Source organism: Lissotriton helveticus, chromosome 8 (genome assembly GCF_964261635.1).
Source record: "Lissotriton helveticus chromosome 8, aLisHel1.1, whole genome shotgun sequence".
Classification (NCBI taxonomy): domain Eukaryota; kingdom Metazoa; phylum Chordata; class Amphibia; order Caudata; family Salamandridae; genus Lissotriton; species Lissotriton helveticus.
The window spans coordinates 364,876,234-364,897,416 of NC_136069.1; the positions used below are offsets into that span (position 1 = coordinate 364,876,234).

The following is a 21,183-nucleotide window of genomic DNA, read 5'->3' on the forward strand; positions in this document are numbered from 1 at the left end:
TGTGTACACCTATGATTATGTGCCATTCTGTGAGCAAATTGATGGTTAAGAGTACTAAAGACATGGTGACACCACCAGTCACATGGACACCTTATACACAATACCATATCGCCCATACTGGGCAAATCAGAGCAAAAGAGTTGCAAACTACCATACGAGGGCAGTCCTTGACGCAATGCATGGCATCAATAGTTATGCTACAAATCCTCAAAGATCAAGCACCCAAATGGTGCCAACAACTACATTGGGCTTACACCAGGACTTTCCACTTGGGAGTCTAAGGAGTTGTTATAGTAATCTTTAATCCTGGCCAATATAGTCCATCTCACCATTGCTACGCTGGAGAGAAGGAAAAAAAAAAGTCCACACTACAGGGCACTTTCTGGCTATGCGTTTTGTGATCAGGAAAAGGGTCTTTGCAATACAGCCAATTGGTGAACTAACAAATAGCTGAAGAGGGCAGACTAAAATCCTCTCATGAAGAATGGATTTGCAACTAAAGCAGCCTTTAGGACAGAGTTAAAATGTAAGGCAGGTGCAGTCAACATGGCATGTCCTCATTAGGGATGCCCATTTTATCGCGTAAATCAATTGTCTTTAGCGTTTGGGAATTCATGAATTGAAATTCAGATACTGGTCCTAAACCTTTGCTTAACATCCATCTTCAAAGGCTTACTTTAAGCTCCACACGGCATACATACATTGAAGAATCCCCCCACCCCTTCTCTCAAGGCGACATTACCTGGCATTTGGGCTCTAGCGGAGTAGTGTACACTTACCCGAATACAAAAAGTCTACTTAAATTTAGAAACTTGCATGCACTGGCTTGGGCCATAAAACCAGAACGTTTTATGAGTAACAGGACTACAATGAATGTTGGGGCAAGTAACCTGTGCCACTCACTAGGGTATCAGTCACTTCATTGTCTAATGTAAGCTCTCAACATTAGTGTTCTAATATAAATTAGTACTACAAAAATGTATGGAGTGCAGGCCACAAAAACAGTACGCTCCATGCAGAAGGGCCAATTGGTCTTCTATACAGTCACTGCTCCGACATCAGAAACAATTCTGAGACACAACTTTGGCCTTCTCCTCAGAACAGGTTAAGAAAATACAGAATGGAAATTAGTGGCAAAATGCAATTTGCTAGATCGGATTGAATTTGTGATACCTTGCTTATAGGCCCTTTCCAATTGCTGATGGGAAGAGGTGTGGCGCCGTGGCCAGGGCGACTGACTCCGGAATCTGGGGATCACGGTTCGATCCCCGGCGGCAGATTAGCCCAGCGCCATGTGACTCTGGGCAATAGCTTGCTTAATCTTCCCGACTGCCCCCAGCGCCTAGAGACCCTAACGGGTGATTGTGCGCTTTACAAATGTGGATATTATTATTATTATTATTATTATTATGTTCCACATGGACAAAAATGCTTTGAGTCACTTAAACTGCACGAATAATTAGACATTTGCCCAATAACTTTAATCTCATTTTATTTACATTATACAAGTCAATACTATGGTACAAAAATAGTTTTGAATATCCAAAGAGAAGTCAGTTAGCCATTGCCGGGTCAAATGCCAAATCCATCATCGAATCACAAAGTGCAACGCATCAACACATAAGTGCTATTTTCCTCCTCCCCAAATTGATGACCACCAAGATCACATATTAGACAATGTACTTAAAGCTGTACGTATTGTCACAAGACAGTCTCTTGTCCTTGCAGCGGCCACACAGCTCTTGGCGATGGGGTCTCTTCAGATCAATGTGCCTTTTCTTTTGAGGACAAGAGCACCGACTCTTTGAGCAGGACTATAGGAGAAGAGGTGAAATGACTTTAATGCACAAGTCCGGATACAAAAGTACTTCTTAAACTAAACAATATGCAGACCTTGCAAATTATTAGACAATCTGCTCTTCCCTCAAACTGATATTAAAGTCGAACAAGCAGCTTATTCAAAGAAAAAGGCCCACACGGTACCACAATCATGCCCGATAAGGCATGAAACAATAACTCTGGGATTTATTACTTCAGCACTCCAATTATGGGATCATTCTGTCATGCTCGAACATACACCTGCACCCTACACCTACACTGCAAATATTCACAAGAGATTCTAAAGTGTGTACAAATGGTAGTGTGACATGCCTTCACTGGCACGCCTTCATGCCTATGAAAAGCTTTGCAACTAAAAGCATTCCATATTCTAACTCCCACAATGTGCAGAACGGAAGTGCTCATGGAGAATTTAAGGTTCCACTACCTGGCACTGTATGGCTTCTACTCTGTAGGGGTTGAAGCACTTTTGGCACTTGCGGCACAGCTGCTTGAAGTAAACCTGGAAAAGAAACAAATCCACAATATAATCATGCAATTCTTCCAGAATGTAAATAACCCATATGCTTTATAATTCCTCATGACAGGTAATCAAAAAGCAAGATCACACATAAATGCACATTGCTAACGTTGAATTAAGCCTTTCCTCTTCTGCTCTTAAAGAGAAGGGCCATATATTACAACGTTCTTCATACATCCTAAACATTACATCATTTCCTGGATTTCAGTGACTGGGCATTCATTTAGCTAGGTTCAGCAAATACAAAAAATGTGCAAGTCTACAACGCACCACGAATCACACATTCTTCAGGCAATCCTGGCAGGCCAAGTTTGTGCTGCCTAGGCTTTTAGTGGTAAAACACTTAAAATGGAATGGGTGCTACTTGTGCAATGCAGGTTCATTCTGCATTAATGTACAAGGATAGGATTGTGCCATGCTTTGTAGCAATGAGCACTTAGTAAACAAACTTGGAGACAACTCACATAACTTAAATCTAGCTGACAGACGAATGCTTAGAGAAATATCCAGTTCCAACAGCAGATCAAAAGCAATCCGAGCCATATCTATGGTCAGGTTGTGGCCTTTTGATTTCATCAGGTGGTGTGCTGGGCATCATGGACGGGATTAACAAGTGTCATTTAATGCTAGAGAAATGCAGAACTCCCTGGTGAAATCGCACATTACAAGGCTATGGGTTTTAGTGCACAATGCATCAACTCGTCCGGGAACAAGGAAAGTCGGATGTGTGCAGGTTACTCTGCTAAATTGGAGGTTTACAACCGCCATCACAAATTTACATTAGCATGTGTAAGAAGCAAGGAAAATACCCCTAAACAATAAACAAATCTGGTATGGGGCAGACAACCCTGTTGGAGTTTATGCGCATTATGGATGTAAACTTAGATGTCGAAATGTTGCTGCCAGGCAACTGGAAGGGCAAAAAATGATTACATAAAGACAGCCTTGACTAAGGACACCAGGGCAGAAAGGTTTGGGAAACTGCCTGGAAGTCAAGCTGCAGCCAAGATGATCCATCATATTAAGTTAGTCCAGATGAAGTGTGATTAACAGCTGTAGAACAAGCAACAAGACCAGTATGTGGAACTTCCTTTGCCCCCCCCCCCCCCAACCCCCCCTCCCAAGTAATGAAGGCTGGTGGATCTGCGGAAATCTGGAATAATCTGTTAGCATAGGCTGAAACCAACTTGTTGTGGCATCCATTTGGTTGGCTTCATAATTCTCCCATCCCCTGCTGCTTGTCTTTTTTCCTGCCTGTGCTGTCTATTTTAGTTAACTTCCTGACTCAGCTAAAAGCAATATGCATGCTAAAGAGTTTGTAGCTGCCAGAACACCTGGTCTCAGGCTCAACTGTCAATCTTAGTGCTGCCATAAGCACTCCTGCTCCGCCTCCCACTTTGCTGACTAAGTGATTTCCCATCAGCCCATGCTTGTCGGTAACTATTCCTGTGTAGGCCTGTACATTCTATTTGTATCCACATGCATACCAGTGCATAAAAAGCTGTATATAAGACCTGTGTTCTGTCCCTTTAATGTACTACCTCCTGGAACACTTGAGGGTTTTGTATGGACGTAGTCCCACTCATGAGTGAATAAATTGGTCATTTTGAACTCCACCTTCAGTGCCAATCTATTTGGTTGGTCTATGGACCTGTAGACAATATAAGGGTGAACCCTGCACTGCTGTGCCCATTAAAAAGCACCTTTCCACAGATCATTCAAACGTGTCAATGAGGATGCACCAAGCCTGATGAATACTAAAGCATACACCAGCTTTAGTAAATAGTTTGGGGCACCAAAGAAACAAAGTCAGCACGAATCTGTGGTGATTTTACCTTCTGGAAAAACAAGGTATGTTGGAACAGAAATTCTTGTATAAGCACCAAAAATAAATGTTAACTGCTGGTCCAACCAGCAGAGAAGCTGCTAACCTATGTACGTTGGCACCTGCTAGAGCGCAGTAACCCAGGCTCCCAGTCCCAGCCTACCACCAGGTAGCGTGGAGAAAATTCTGCTGCAGTTACCAGAGCCGATTAAACTAGGGTGTTTTTCAGCAGTGGAGATGGTGTATAGAAACACTATAGACCTGCAGTGGACGCCCTTCATAACAGAACAAAAGCAGCTCAAAAGTCATACTAAAAATGTTTTTTTTTTTTTTTTTTTTAATCAAGTTAGTCCCCAATACGAAAGAAATTCACACTGTAGCATACTAGCAGGATGGGGGGGTGGGGTGGTGGGAGGGGAAGAGGAGCATAAGGAGTACGTCCCAGTGTTTGGTCAATGGGAGACCTTAACCAATCCCTCCCAAAGCTGAGCTCCCACGGTCTCAATTTGAGCTACAAAAGCCGTTAAGCATGCGCCTGTAGCACCTATGCCACTACGGACGATGTGCAGACTTCAGATTTAGTTTATCCTTACCATTAAAGGAGACTTCTACCCTTCAAAGACCACTACATTATGCTGTGGCAACGTTTAGCCTCCACAAAATCAAACTCTTAGACCAAGCTTTCAAAGATAGTCAGATCTGCGTACGAGTCAAATCTGCCTCATACACAGATCAGAAACACAAAACAATGACTAATGACTTTTAGTATATATGCTTACATAGACAAGCAGGTCAATTCCATAGTTACCATGTCTTTACTCAAAACTTCAGAGACCAGACATGCATATGGCTTGTTGCTCATGAATAATGTTCTATGGGCTTACCTTTAGCCATTGCTTGCAACAGCACCTCCTTTCCCTCTATACACAGTGAATAGACCACAGCTCTGAAAGCCATTAGTATAAAGACTTACCTTGCTGCTTCCAGAAATACACCACACATAGGCACTCTCCCATCTGGTCTTGCAATCCTTGCAATGAAAGTAGCCATATTTCTGCTCCAAAAACTGCAACAGCAAGACAAGTGACGGTTACCAAAGTAAATTAAACAATTATAGCACTTTAATGAGAACTTGCAAACCAGTGTCACTAGATTCTGACTTAACATTTACAGCCACATGAATCAACCTATTTAAGAAGTGTAAACGGTGCGAATCGGTAAATTCGGCCGTTAGCGATTCCTAAATACGTTTTTGGGATGCATCATACATTTGTGTAAATCGCTATTTTTAACGATTTCCAAAAATGAGATTGCTTTTAAGGAATCGCAAATTTGCGATTCCTTAAAAGCAATGCATGATTATTTTTCAAATTGCGAATTAGCAATTGGGGGTGCAAATTACCACGAGGTTGAACCTCGTGGTAATTTGCGAAAAGTTATGGAAATGCCCAAAAATGCATTTTTTTAACTTTCATGTTACAGACACATGTCCTTAGGACATGTGTGAAACATGCACTTTAAAATACATTTCAGGGGTGCAAGGGGGGTCCTTTGGTATTTGTCATACTCCTCTTCACCCCTGAGGCGGAAGCCGGGGGTCCTTGAGCACTCTTGCTCCTCTTAAACTATTGGAAACGAACAGGAATAACAGAACCTTAGCGCAATTTTAAAAGTTGTAAAATATTTTACTGGAACCGATTTTAAGCCTCCTGTTGGTCCTACCTCTGGTGCAAGATCGACGTTGCCCAGGGCGGCCTCCTACCCCCTCTCTAGCTGACAAGGGTCGCTAGTTCAGGCGTTCGGCGCTTCACTCATTTTGGGCGCCATCTTGGGTAGGATCGCGGTCTAGATGATCGACGATCCCACCCTCCTTACGCCCCCTACAGTGGATATAAACATCAGATTCCCCCGTCCGCGCAGCGGGCGGGCGCAGCGGGCGCGCCGGCGGCGCGCCGAAGGCAAGCCCGTCTGCGCCCGTCCGCGACCGGACGGGACCTGGGGCCATACCCCCTGTGCAAGGCGGACCAGACTGTAGGAGATCGATGAGGTACGATTCTATCACTCTGAAAAACTTAATGCCTCTGACTACTCATGCCTGTCGGCACTCCATTCCCCCTGACTCTCCCTCTGGGACTTGCCCTTACTGTACTTTTTCACTCACTAGCCAACTAGATAAGCATCCTGGCAATTCCTACAAAATGTTTCTTCTAAACTGCCGGTCACTGACCAACCATGCTACACAAATGACTCTCCTGCTGGAGGAAAAAGAGCCAGATGTGGTCTTCCTGACGGAGACGTGGTTAAAAGACGTCTCTGACTCAGATATTACTTCCATTCTGCAAATGGGGTACACCTTGCAGAGATTAGACAGACCAGAAGGTAGAGGAGGCGGCCTAGGCATCCTTCACAAAAACCTCTACCGCTGTAGAACTTCTTCGGCTGATATCTCTAACTGTGAGAGTATGATATTCACTCTTGATCTCTCACCTATAGACTCATTTTCTGGTGTGCTTATCTATCGTCCCCCCAATCAAATCGGAGATTTCATTGATTCACTCCAATCCAAAATAGCCAACCTGGTGGTTAGCAAATCCTACTTTTCTATACTAGGAGATATAAATATCCACCTAGAGGACCCTAACAACCCCACGGCCAAGGCATTTCTGGATAGTATGGCAGCCCTTCAGATTATATTAAAGGGCTTTGAGCCCACGCACGAAAAGGGCCACCTTCTTGATGGTGTTCTTAGTAACGATACCAGACTGAAAGTAGCAACTCCACTACCTCTTACCTGGACCGACCACTATTTAATATCTATTCAGTGGACTCCAGCGACACCATTACAGCCCCCCTCTCGCACCACCTTAACTGGAAGAGACTGGTCTAAAGTTTCCCCAGACCAATGGGCTAACTTGCTTTCGGCTGCCCCCCCCTTAAGAGCGATTGACCCAGCACTGCAATATGAGAACTATACCAAATGGCTGTGCTCAGCCTTGGATATTATTGCACCTATTAAGGCCCTTAAAGAAAAAACAAAATCCAAGAGCTCACCTTGGTATACCCCCCATCTTAAAGAACTAAAAAGGGCGTGCAGAAAATTCGAAAGAAATTGGAGGATCTCTCGTAGTAAGGTAGACAAAACCTTGCATCTTGAAGCTATTAAAAAGTACAAATTAGAAATTAGTCGAACTAAAACATTATACTTCGAGGAAAAAATTTCAACCGCCTCCAACTCCGCCAGAGAAATCTTTCAAATAGCAAAATTCCTGATTGATACTCCCCTGGTTCCCGCTGACCCCAGTAAAGCCCAGGCTCGATGTGAGAGTCAAGCTGAGTATTTTTACAGGAAAATACAAAAAATTGCCTCTGCCTTTCAGCCACCTAATCTACCCCAGGACATGGGAACCAGTTCATCCAACCTCACGACTCCAAAATTAGTTGAGTTCCCTTTGCTGGATGAAAACTCACTTGCGGTTATCATGACGAAAATAAAATCAGGATCCCCCACAGACCCTGCCCCCCCCTCTCAGATAGTAAAAATTGAGAACATAGTCAAACCTGTAATCCTTAACATACTAAACACCTCCATTTCCACAGGTTCAGTTCCTACTGCATGGAAATGTGCACAGGTTAAGGCGTTGCTGAAAAAACCCACTCTGGATCCGGAAAATATGGCCAATTATCGGCCTATTTCCCTCCTTCCGTGGATCAGCAAACTCCTTGAAAAACATGTCAACTCGGTTATTACTCAATTTTTAGAGAACAATCATCTCCTCCACGATTCCCAAGCTGGCTTTCGTCCAAAACTTGGAACTGAAGCGGCTCTCCTGGCGGTAACTGAGCTGGCCAGGAAGCAAATGGATCAAGGCGGCACTACAGCAATCATGTTGCTTGACCTCAGTGCCGCCTTCGACACCGTTAACACCAGCATTCTTCTTCATCGCCTCAACCAGATGGGAATCTCGGGGAAGGCCATGCTTTGGCTCCAGTCATTTCTGGAGAACCGTTCTTTTAGGGTAGTTGAGGGTACTACCTATTCCAAAGTCTGGCCCTTGGATCGGGGTGTACCTCAGGGCTCTTCGTTGAGCCCTACTCTTTTTAATATTTATATGCAGCCGTTGGCTGATATAGTCCATTCTTTCGGTCTGGACATAATAACTTACGCCGATGACACGCAATTAGTCGTGTCTTTGAATCAGGCAGTCCCGTCCTCATCCAATCTAAGTAACTGCCTGGTAGCTGTGGCTCAGTGGATGGCAACCTCGCATTTAAAATTAAATGGCGAGAAAACTGAGCTTATGGTGTTAGGCAACTCAACCATTCCCATTCCTTTGCTAGATTGGCCACCATGTATGGGCCCTATGCCTCAATCAAAATGCCATATAAAGAGCTTAGGCATTTGGCTCGATTCCAACCTCAGCTTCATGCAGCAAGCTACTACTCTCTCTGCTACATGCTTTGGGCTAATGCGTATGCTGAGAAAGGTGCTGCCCCTTCTCCCTTTTGAAGCCCGCAGAATAATGGTTCAAGCCATCATTCTGTCCCGCCTAGACTACGGGAATTCCCTATACTTAGGTGCTCCTGCTTTTACAATCAAAAAGCTACAGGTAACCCAAAATGCTGCAGCCTGTCTTTTGTTAGACCTCAATAAACGAGACTCAGCTAGCATTGCCCTCAGGAAACTGCATTGGCTTCCGGTCAGGGCCAGAGTGCTGTTTAAGTCTCTCTGCTTTATGCACAAAGCTATGTGGAAAAATGCCCCCACTATGGTCTGCTCCCTGTCTAAACCCTACCTTCCTCACAGGTCCTTAAGATCCAGCACTGCCTTCCTGGCTACTGTCAATAAAATCAGACGGGCCAGATGGGGCGGGCGCTCCTTCTCATGGAACGCTGCAAAAGAATGGAATTCTCTGCCCACCTTCCTCCGCAGTGAACCTAGCCTCTCAAAATTCCGGAAGAATTTAAAAACCCACCTGTTCATCTGATCCCTTCTTTTCTTTTAGTGTGACGGTACTTAGCGCTACGAGGCCTTCGGGTTGTTTGCGCTCTACAAAATCCGGTTAATAATAATAATAATCAACAAATTGCGAATTCCAAAACAAAAAAATGCAAAACGGCATTGATTCCTATGGGCCTCTAGGAATCAATGTAATGCCATTCCTTAATTGCGATTCGCAATTAAGGAATCGCAAATTCCGAAAATTAAGAAATCCTAAAAAAAAAAATTAGGATTTGATGCATAGGATTTTGCAATTCCTAAATTGCGATACCTTAATTTTTGCAGTTTAGGAAATGCAAAATCCTACAATGATGCATGCGGCAGTTAACGTGCTAAAGCAAGACACAAGCAGAAGATAAATACTAGCTTGACTCACCAAATCCGGTACGAAAGTAAGATTAGGTTGTCCTTTATGATAAAAAGTGATTAGTCTTGGTAGTGCAATCCAACCAATAGTGTTGAAATCCTCTAACGGGCAAAGATTAGTTTTACAATAAGTTTAAAACAACCCGTTTAGCATGCAGTAGATCAGACTGCTTCTACCCCAACCACTTCCAAAACAAAAAGTGAAGGCATACATAGTATTTCTGGTTAGACCCAAGCTGTACCAGGTCAAGCATTTTGTTTAGTCATATTGACCCTTCTAACAAAAGCCATCAGTTACTGCAACTCCCCACAGCAAGGATCAGTGAGGTGAGCCCTCCATACATCTGAAAGTTGAGAATCTTTAGCATTCCTGGGAGCTAAGAACACATTTCAAGTATCTACTATGAGATTAGATTTTTTCAGTCTGAAGGACTACAAGAGTTCCCTCCTGAATGTCCCCCTTGGACACACGCCTTTAATAGGTGGCATGTCCCCCTCCCCAAGTGCACAATGAACAGCACTAAACATGGCGTGCCACATGTGGCAAAGTGGCTATTCGGATGAGCAGCAAAGAAGGCCATTCAAATCAAGCAGTAAATCGCCAGCTCATCTGTTTAAGTCTGTATTGACCACATAAACGTTAATGTTGAAGGGAAGCCCAATCGCCTACTGTTGATAGGAGCACTGAAAGACTTCCCGAATGCAAGAAAATTACCATAAAGGGTGCATTTTCAAAAGCATCATTTTCTTCATGGCCTAAACGCTATCAGACTGCCAAATCAGAGGGTAACACATGCAAAAAATATATATATTCAACAAACATGGTACTAAATGTTTTCACTTAGAAAGGTTACATCTCATCAATTGTCCATAAAGATTACAGGAATCCATTAGCTGCTGTGACAGGTACTTCTGAAGGCATGTCAAAGAACTAAGCCAAAAACGCCCCTTATCCAAGAACATCGTTCACAGCCGCACCCAATGGATTTTTACAATGCACACCATGCAAATGTAGTCGAGAAGCTACAGCAACATTTAGTGGCCACTTATTTGGAGGCTCCGAGGTTTACAGATTTAGAAGTGAAAACTGACAGTCACGACAGCGGAACTGTAGGCACATTACCAACCTTCTGCTCCATTAGGGGTATTCTCCCATTCTTAACACGAACAGCAAAAAAACGAGGCCATCGTTTTTCCAGGTAGATAGTACTCAGATTATTTAGCTACAATGCTACTACCAAATGTAAAACCTGGTACAAGCTGTTCGTGCAAATAAGAGACCAAAAGCGTGGGAAAAATACTAATGGAGCAAAGAATGTAGCTAACCCCCGTGTCAATCCTGCAAGGGGGCAATTGTCCATGCATACCCTGAAACGGTTTTAGCCTAAACTAATGTTTACACTTGCTTTATTCAATAGTATATCATACAAGGCTTTTGTGGGGAGAAATCACTAAGCATGTTCATTAAGTGTTTTGCCCCATTTGGCCAACATGTGTATACACACGGAGCCTTTAGAAGAAACGAATAAAAAGAGCATCAACTCGCAGTGAGGTGGAGCAAGTTACGATGGGGGTGGCGGGGGGGGGGGGGGGGGAGAAAAAGAGTGTCAATTTGGGCTTTAAAAGACATGCGGCTGTACCTCAAAGTTACAGATAACTTACACACAAATTTATTTATTTCTTTTAAATACTGCATTAAATATACACAAGCTTTAAGAGGCACCGACTTGTCAGAGAATAAAACGGGTAAACGTTTTAACCTCTCTTCCAATTTTGTGAGATACAAATTGCTCAATTGCAGAATAGAGACAGAACTTGGTTCCTTTGACCGGCTTCATAGACCCGGCCACTGCAGACACACTGAGGTACCGTTGCCCCGCGCAGGCCCGCCTCGCCCTCCCCGCGCTCCTGTACCTGGAAGGCGGCCCTCTTGCCCTCGGGGGCGCCTGGGCTCTCGTCGGCCTGCTCCTCCTGGCTCTGGTTGGCCTCGGCCGTGAGGCCCTCTGGCGGGGGCCCCTCCTGCCCCGCGTCCGGTTTCCCGCTCTCCTCCTCCGTGGCCTCCTCCTGCTCGCCCTTCTCCCGCGGCAGAGGCGCCACGCTGGCCCTGCCCCGCGGCCCTCGCCCGCCCCCCGGCGGCAGGGTGAAGAGGCGGCGGTCGGAGACCGGGGAGTAGACGGCGATGGGCCGGGTGAAGCGCACCTCGCTGCTGCCCCCGGGGGAGCGCAGTATGGTCACCCCGGGGGGCAGCGGGGGCGCGACGAGCCGGCCGGGGGGGCTAAAGCCGCGGCGCCCCAGGGTGCGGGGGCCCAGCGAGCACTGCACGCTGGCGTCCACCCGCGGGTTCACCTGCACGCCCACCTCCCGGGTGTTGGCGCGGCGGAGGCGCGGGGTCAGGCCCGGCGTGACCTGGGAGAGGATGGCCTTGAGCTGGGCGCGCTTGAAGTTATCCAGGTAGTCGGAGGGCTCGGGGGGCGGCGGCGGGGTGGGAGGCGGCGGGAGATACACGCCGCTCCCCTTGCTCTGCTTCCAGCTGGGCTGACGGGGGCGCCCCTGCTGGGGCTGCTTGAAGGGGCCCCCATAGCTGGGGTAAACTGTGTACGGCGGGTACACAAACCCCGCCATCACTACCGTCTCCTGCGTTCTCTTTGCTAGATTGGAGCAAGGCCAGATCGGGCTTATATCGGCCCAGTAGGCCCGGTCACATGAGAGCAATAATTGACCACAGGTGGGTCGATGTGTTGTGGCCAGTGGAACCACTCGAACTTCTCGACACACGAGCAGGTTTTCTCTTTCTCCCTACTGCGAACTCCTCATACATTCAGTGATCCTTGCCTAAGCGTTAACCTAACCATGAGAAGTATTCTATGAATACTCCGGTATTGGGTTTATAAATCGTGAACAACTAACCCTTGCCCCTTTCGACATGTCGCCCACAACAACGTTCCAAACCCGGGCTTTGTACAAATCGTTATTTTCATGTGTGTTCTTTCAAGTTAAACGCCCAGGTTACAATATCCAGAAACATTTATGTTGTTGGATATAAAGTGTGGACCTGGAATATGTTCTTCTTGGCGACAATGCGAGATTTGTGACTCCAGGCAGATCTGAAATATTTATGGTTTAACAATGCAGCTAATTATTTGCTATGTGGAACGTGTATCCTGCTACGTCCTGGCACAACTGGAGGCAAGCATGCGTGTGTAACTTCAACCTTTACCATTCATAATGTGTTTTTGTAAGCCATCGTGCGTGCACTAAATACGGAAGTAGCTGAAAGGATGGGAGCGAGTTTCGCCAAATCTTTAGGAGAGCCCAGGTCATATTATCAGGTCCATTGAGGCCAGATGCTGGACAAAGATATTTACGTTGCACTGTCTAAGGTGCCCGGTGCCCCATAGGCAACACCTGTGCGGGTCCTCAGACCTGTGAATGGTGCACACATAAATGTATTTTCTTTATATAGCGCCAGCCAGCACAGGACACGATGCTACCATTCATTGGACCGGAAAAGGAGGGACCAAGAACAAATCCTAAAAAACATAAAGTGCATAAGCAATGTGCACTTGTATCACTTTATCACCAGAACTGATACATTGTACCAAGTTCATCATACTTGCGGAATGGCTCTATTTTGTAGTCAAAGCTGAGGTAAAAATATTGCTGTGTTATATGTGCAGGGGTATATAGGGCATATATATTTATATTGACTGAAGAAAATAAAGGTTGAAGTAATGTTATAGTTAGGTGACAATTTTAGAGACAACGTAACGTTTTAAACCAACAAAACAACTGACATTTATCAGGTATAATTATCTCTGGTAACTATAACTCGTGCTCGAACGCCGACATTGGATTGTTGGATGAGGGATGTAGGCGAATGGTCTCTTGCAGAAGAACTGTACATGAAAGCCTTTAAAAAGGACGATAAACTAGCCGAGGATATTGAAATTTAGAGAGAAATATGCAGAGAGCTTCTTAATCTGATGGGAAATGTAAATGGTCAGAATGATATATCTGATAGTAAAAGCAAAATGTAAAGTAAAGATGTTATGCTGTCAAACTGTATGATGTTTCGGGTATCTACATTTACTAGTATGGCATGTACTTATGCATTTTTCATAGATAACATGCTTGACTGATGTGTCACTGGAATCTGGTATTATATGAAAAATGTCTAGATGAAGATATTTTGAAATTCTCTGTACAACCGCTCAGTTGGGGTTAAAAATTGAATAAATAAAGTTGTTAAAAAAAAAAACTATAACTCGTGCCCTAAGGTAACTATAACTCGCGCCCCCTCAGGCACCGTTTTCTTACCAATAATTTCGTTGTAAATGTTGCAGCATGATATTACCACTTAAGTCATACAAGATGTCATCAGAGATGTAAAATGTGGGGTAATTAGAAATGCATGGCGAGGGTCTGAGTTATAGTTAACTTAGGGCACGGGTTATAGTTACCAGAGATAACTATAACTTGTGAATTTCAGTAGTTCTGTATTTTTAAAAGTTACATTGTTTTTTCAGTGGATTTCTAGAGTTTTTGGGCTGCAAGGACTGGCTTACGGCCAGGCCCTGCATCCAACCTTCTGCAGGCAGCCAACCCTACACCGGCCTTCGAATGTGTGCCGCAGGGGGTTGCTCACACAGCTGCCTGTCGGGGGGTTGGCCGCAGGCCAGGCTAACACTACGCCGTCCCATCCTTTAGCAGTGCCTCCCTTCGCTGAGCCACAGGGGGCTACGTGCCTCCCCTCCCTCAGCCACAAGGGCCCCCAGGCACCACAACCCATGGGGCCTTTAAGGGGAGAGGAGGCAAACAGCCCCCCTTCCCGAGCCAATGTTGGCCCAGGGACCCAATCCCCCGGGGCCATTACCTAAATGTAGTAGACGGGACTCACAAGCTCCCCTCCCAATCCAAAAACCTTAATAGGCCAGAGGAATCCATCCCCTGGTGCCAAATTCTTAGGAAATTGGGAAGGGGGGGAGGCTGCACAGCCCACCCTGAGGTAACGGGTTTTTAGGAACCCGTTGGTGCCAGGGGATAACACCCGAAGACCTCTGAGTTCTCCCTTGTTCCGGACCACAGAAACACGGAGTCTTCTAGTCACAGTCAGAGATCAAGTTTTATTGGCAGCTACCAAGTAACACGTGTCCCAGAAGTACACCACACGGGGAGTATATTCTCGGGAGACTGTTCGTTTTTACAGAACCAGCCTTCTCCTTATATACAAAAATAATGGCTGCGAGCAAGAATTCCTGAGTTTATGATATGGCTATACACATATTTCTACAATAATACAAAGAGCGAAGTCATGTCAGCAAGCCCACATTTTAGATGTCCAGTTCGTGATAGATTACCCGGTTAGGCCCGGAACTCCCATCAGATATCGATGAAACACCAATAAAGAAAGGCACCTCCTAGTCATAAAACTGGCCATAAAACAGGGAACGTGGACAGGTGCATGTTTGTAGAAAGCATGGTCTGTATGTAGTGAATAGGCTGTGGAATGTTATGCATTGATGTTATCGTTTTGGGCCACTGGGCGAGGAGCTGCCCAAACAGGTTTGGCTAAAGGCAATGGAGTCAGTTGGGACAGGTCAGGGGGAAGTCAGGGAAGGTGGACGTGTCCTTTTAGATCAAGCTCGACCTTTAATTGACTTATCATGAGGGCAAGACGTAAGATGGATGTCGTTTACAAAATGGAGTCTAAAGGGTCGGGACGGAAACTATGATTTAGGGGTGTTAGCAACCTTCGATTATGATGCAAATGCATAGGAATGATGTCCTAATCATTATCGGTCTGTTGACACCAAATTCGTCATGGTACGTTGATATTTTGTGACACGGGTATTGGACCTCGATATCAGGATAACAACAGGGTCCAGATTTCCAGAACCACAGTCCCTCCTTTTGCCCTTATGTAAGGCAATAACTCATGTTAATCTGAGTCTAAATCTGTATGAAGGAATTCGTGGAGATGATGCTGTAGCATCATTCTGTTGCTCAGTCCGTCCTTTAACACAGGCTTCCGTACACATGAAGTAGCACAGAGGCCACAGAGTGCAGGAGCGCACTGTACACACAGGCAGAACATAAACAGAAGCGCTAAGATCATCCCAATGAAGATCAGTGTTTTCCATCCCCAGGCAGTGATCAGGCCCCAGAACCACCCTAGCAAGGACCAATCTCCTTTTTCCACGTGAAGGGAACCAGATATTTCGTGTAGTTTAGAGATGGCCTGGTACACTGTCGGTGCGTTATCAGGGATGAAAATGCAACAACTGGATTGGATCACTCTACACACACCACCACGATCGGCGAGTATGATATCTAGGGCAACTCGGTTCTGAAGGGTCATAAGTCGATCCGACTGAAGCTCGGTTGTCAAATTGCCAAGGGCTCCGGCCGTTTCAATCACGGCGGATTCAACTATCCTTGCTAATTGACGAATATTCCTGCTGTTCACCATAGGCCCCCAAAATGGCAGAAAACCCTTTGCAAAGTCAGCGAATTCCTGACTTGCGGTGTCGTCTTTACTCACGACACCCCTAGCTGTCCTTGTCCGATGGTAATCTGCTCTGGCCGTGTAGGTGGGAGGCAGCAGAAATGAGATAAAACATGTACCTGAGAAGTCAGGGGGCAACCATGTGTAGGCTTGGTCGTGGCAGACGAAATACGTGCCTTTGGCTGCTAGGAGTATAGGGGAGGTTCGGGAAGCGAACACATATGTTTCCGTGCATATGCTCTTTCCTAATTGTGCTTTGGGATCCCTACCGATACCTTGTAAACATAAGTGACCTCGGTGGGGTACTATCCAAACTGGGCGGGATTTCTTCGCTGTCTGGCTCTTACTCAGGTAAACCCCATATCTAGTTACGTTCCAACGGGCGTGCGGAGTGAGTTCATCTTTGGGAATCGTTAGATAGGTGTCGATATCCCTACTCATATTTCTTATCCCTGCTATTAGTGCCTTGTTGCTGGAATCGCTCTCAGTGGAACGGGTCGGGTATGGTTCTAGGGCGAATAAGAACGTGGTCTGGAAAGCCCACAGAGAACCATGATAACTGAATGGCAGGACGAAGTATGGGATACCCTTATCAGTCGTGTGTGGCATGAGTCCGCATATCCAACAGTTTGATGTGTTCATTATGGATTGGTGTTGGTGTAGGAGTTGAATGAAGGAGTTGTTTACGAATTCGAGTCTTCTGGCAGACTCGTGTTCGGGTAGAGGGTGAAAGGAGTGCGGGGAGAGAGTGGGAGGAGGCGTTGGTCGAGTGTCATTCGAAAACAAGGAAACTTGAAATACGAATAGAGCATAACCAGTCAAGAACATCACTATGCGGGGCGTGGCCAGCTGCATGGCTGAGTAGGACGTGCCTCAGCGCAGCTCCTGGCATGACTGAAAGAGATCCGGCATTACGTTAACCCAAACAGCGGGCAATTACCGGGAAAATCAGCTGTAACGGCGTCGGAGGGTGAGAGGCTCCTGAATAGCCCTTCGGCTTCGATTTCCGACCAGGCAGAGGCGAACTGTCCGCTGGTTTCTCCCTGGAGCCCAAGACCCTGCGTCCTAACATGGCGGCGCCCGGAGTCATCGGGTCCGACTGCTGACAGGGGAGAGGCGGTGACACAGGAGAGGAGGTGAGGACATCGGAGGGCACCCTACCCCTACGCGACGACGGTCGGCCCGGAGACTTGCCTCCTCCTCCCCCCCCCCCCTTGATGGTGCGGCGGCTCCGGGAGCGGGAGCAATCTTCGGCCTGAGACACCGGGGCCTTGGTTTCCTGCCCGCCGCCCCCTTAGACGAGCAGCTCGGCCGGCGTGCGCTGTGTAGGGCCACGATACCCTGGGCCTTGCGCTACCTCGTGGGGGCCACGGAGGGCTGTGCAGCGGCGATCGGAGGCTGACCGCCCGGAGATCGAGTGGGGCCTGTGACGCCGGGACCCGGATTTGTAGCCTGTGGCCCGCCTGGTGAGCTGTGGGGCTCGTGCGCAAGAGCACGCTCCCCTGGGCCTGGAGCTGCCTGATTGGAGCTGCGGGGGGGCTCGCGAACGGACCCCGTCCTCCCTCCCCCCCTCCCCCTTCAGAGACTGTGGTGCGCACCCTGCGGGATCGAGTGGGGCCTGTGAAGCCGGGACCCGGATTTCTTGCCTTTGGCCCGCCTGGTGGGCTGTGGAACTTGTGTGCCAGTGCATGCTCCCCTGGGCCTGAAGCTGCCTGGTTGGAGCTGTAGGGGGGCCCACCAACGGACTTCGTCCCCCCCCCAACCCTCTGGGGTGTGCGGGAACCCCTTAGAGAGGACCCGACCTGGATTTGTCGGCCTAGCTGGGGCCCACGAGAGGGGACGTGGCGCAGAAACTCCCCGGTGGTGAGAGGAGACCCACAGGACTGGTCCCGGCCCTGGGCCGTTGTCACCTTGATGGGCCATGCTCCTTACCTCCCCAGTCCTCCTACTACTTTGGGGGGTCACCCGACGGCCACCATGGGCAAGAGGGATCCGGTGTCAAGGCCCGCGAGGCAAGAGACAATTGAAACCTATACCACCAACACGAGGACACATAGGAACGCGGATGGGGGGGCCCGGGACTCGCAGCCAGACACCACCATGCTCCTGGAGGCGATCCAGGCCTCGCGGTCGGACATCCAGAATTCCAGGACGGCCCTTGAGACCAAGATCGGGGAGGTAGGATCTGAGGTTCTCCTGCTGCGTCAAGACCTCCGGAACTTATCCGACAGGGTGGGCACCGCGGAGACCAGGATATCCGAAACGGAAGACTCCGTTACCTCACTCAAGAAAGATATGGCAGAATTGCAGGCCTCCCATAGACAATTGCTGTGGCGAGTGGACGACGCGGAGAATAGAGCACGCCGAAATAACCTGCGCTTCGTGGGCCTGAGGGAAGGAATTGAGAAGAACGACACTGCAGCTTTCCTTCACTCTTGGCTGACGGCTATGTTTCCCCGGGCTCAATTCTCCAACTGCTTCGTGTTTGAAAGAGCACACAGGGCGCTCCTCGCCAGACCACCGGAGGGAGCGAGACCTCGCCCAATAATTGCGAGATTTCTCAACTATGCAGATAGAGATCTTATCCTTAGAGAAGCCCGGAAACTGGGAGAACTAAAGTTTGAAAATACCGTCGTCATGATCTTCCCTGATTATAGCCAGGAAGTGCAAAAGGAAAGACGCTCTTACGACACTGTGAAAGCTAAACTGCGAGAGCTAAACATATCCTATATGCTCCTCTTCCCTGCGAAACTGAAAGTCCTGTTCAAGGGCAAATCGCACTTCTTCGCTCGCCCTGAGGAGGCCTGGCACTGGCTGGAGGAGAGGCCGCTGTTGCACGAGGCAGAGGAAGAAGGTCGCAGACTTCGGGATGAGCACGCAGCGGCCAACTTCAGGAGAAACCCGAACGCATCGCAGAGGACACGACACCACCGGACAGACAGGCAGTCACAGAGAACACCTTACCCGCCTCAGCAAATGGCGACCGGAGGAGCCCGGAGAGACGGCACCGCTGCCACCACGGGAGATACCACTCGGGGATCGCGATTCCGGTGCCTCCTTGCGGAATCAGAAGCTGCCACAGATCAGGAGGATGGCACAAATGTTTCAGATCTGGAAGACCAGACGGAGCACTCCTTACACCCGTTAGCTGTTGCCATCCGAGACTTGGAACAGGGAGGGCCGAGCAACGCGGAGGCTACGGACCCTGGCACGCAGGACTCCCACTCCTGAGAAGCTGAAGGGACGGCGATGCACCGAACCAGTCCTTGCCATGGGGCGCGCAAGTAAGTTTTCTTAGTTTTTTTTTTTTGGGTGGACACGTGCCACTACCAGACTTGAACTTTGACCAGCTAGACTTTTATTAGCTGGGGTTGTTTGCAGGGTGGGCGACAGACCTTGCTGCCTGGTGGCCCACACCGTCAATGGTTGCACGGGAGGGACGGCCGGGGGGTGCAGGTGGGGTGGGGGTGGGGGGCTTGGGGGTTGTTTATGCAGTTCGGTTGTTTGAGGGGTGGGAGGGGGGGGAGGTGTGATGTTGTGTGAAGTGCAGTCACGGGGCTCAACACATTCTTTGGTTCTTCCTATATGGGCGCTGACCCGCCTACCTGTTTCCTCGACCTGGAATAAACATGCCTCATCATTGTACCCATGGCCGTTGAAAAGCTGAGTGTATTGACGTGGAACGTAAATGGCCTGGGCAACAAAATTAAACGGGGTCTGGTGAACAACTTCCTCAAGAGAATAGGCCCTGACATAATTTTTTTGCAGGAGACACATCTGAAGGGCACGGCCTGCACGTTCATAGCACGGGATAGGTACAAGGTATTGGGTCATGCGGGATACACAACTGACTCCAAAGGCATAGCTATTATTGCTAAGAACACTTTCCCGTTTCAGGTCACGCGGACATGGGGGGACCCTCTAGGTACATGTGCAGGAGTGCAGGGATCTTGGCGCAGGCGTACTTACACCCTAGTCTCAGTATATGCACCACCTAAACTGCAAGCGACCGCACTAAAAATGTTAGCTACCATTCTTCTAGACACCTCAGACACCATACAGATTGTGGGTGGCGACTTTAACGACGTAATGGACAGAAACATGGATAGATCGGGAACGACTAGTCACCAGCGTACTCAGACTCCCCTGGCTCAAATGATGTCGGGGATAGGGCTGACTGATGTATGGCGACTGTTCCACCCGAATGATATGGCATACTCATTCTACTCGGCAGTACACAAAGTATTCTCCAGATTGGACTACGTCTTTATGTCTAGGCCGGAGCTGACTATAGAGGGCACGGCGGAATACTTGGCTAGAGGTCTTTCAGACCACTCGCCACTGCTGGTATCGGTGGGAAGACCTGGACACAAGAATGAGGCACAATGGCGCCTCGCCGCTTGGGACTTGGCGAACAAGACAATACTCAAGGGTGTTCGAGCAGATGCTCGGGTCTACTTGGCTGAAAATATTGGGTCGGTGGACTCGGCGGTAACTCTGTGGGAAGCAATGAAACCGGTGTTGAGGGACAGAATAAATAATAGATTGAGGGAAGAGAGACGAAGGGTACTGGAAGAGGTAGTAACTGTGGAACGCACTATAGTGGAGTTAGAGAGGGATCACCTGCGTACAAATAACTCGATCACCTTACGTACACTGCTAGATAACCAGCGCCGCTATCGAGATTTGGTCGCGGATGAGGCAAAGACCCAACATTTGGCCACGTTACATCGTCTTTACGACGTGGGGGACAAATCTGGCAAACTTCTAGCTTGGCTTAGCCGTAAGGAGAGGGCGGCGAGATGGGTGGAGGCAGTCGCAGACGAGAGGGGAGAGGCGATAGGCTCGGACCGTCACATAACAGACGCATTTGCAGCTTACTATGGCCGCTTCTACGAGGCCAGGCAACTGAGCTCATGTGGGGACTCACTTCTCTATATGTCACGGGTTGACCTCCCCGTGGTGGACGCTGAGGCCCTACCCGCCTTGGAGGCCGACATCTCCCTAGAAGAAGTCAAAAATGCCATTGCTGGACTGAAGTCGGGTAAGGTGCCCGGTCCGAACGGTTTTCCCCCGGAATTCTTTAAGTGCACGGCCGACATCTTAGCCCCACACTTAAGAAACCTCTA

At 48.0% G+C, this 21,183-nt stretch overlaps 1 protein-coding gene across 1 annotated transcript; it reads right to left on the reverse strand.

Moving 5' to 3' along the window:
- Positions 1 to 1,453: 1,453 nt before the first annotated feature.
- Positions 1,454 to 12,187, reverse strand: ZAR1L (zygote arrest 1 like). Its single transcript, XM_078656002.1, has 4 exons — positions 11,464 to 12,187; positions 5,158 to 5,250; positions 2,267 to 2,341; positions 1,454 to 1,814 (listed from the first exon to the last, which is right to left on the reverse strand). The coding sequence occupies exons 1-4, from the start codon at positions 12,169 to 12,171 to the stop codon at positions 1,671 to 1,673; spliced, it is 1,020 nt and encodes a 339-aa protein (XP_078512128.1). The 5' UTR covers positions 12,172 to 12,187; the 3' UTR covers positions 1,454 to 1,670.
- Positions 12,188 to 21,183: the final 8,996 nt, after the last annotated feature.

Excerpts from the sequence above, each read along its gene's own strand:
- ZAR1L (XM_078656002.1), bottom strand. The coding sequence starts at position 12,171 with ATGGCGGGGTTTGTGTACCCGCCGTACACAGTTTACCCCAGCTATGGG. Across the intron at positions 5,251-11,463 it reads GCAAGAGGGCCGCCTTCCAG|TTTTTGGAGCAGAAATATGG; the intron begins GTACAGGAGCGC and ends TTGCTGTTGCAG. Across the intron at positions 2,342-5,157 it reads GTATTTCTGGAAGCAGCAAG|GTTTACTTCAAGCAGCTGTG; the intron begins GTAAGTCTTTAT and ends TTTCTTTTCCAG.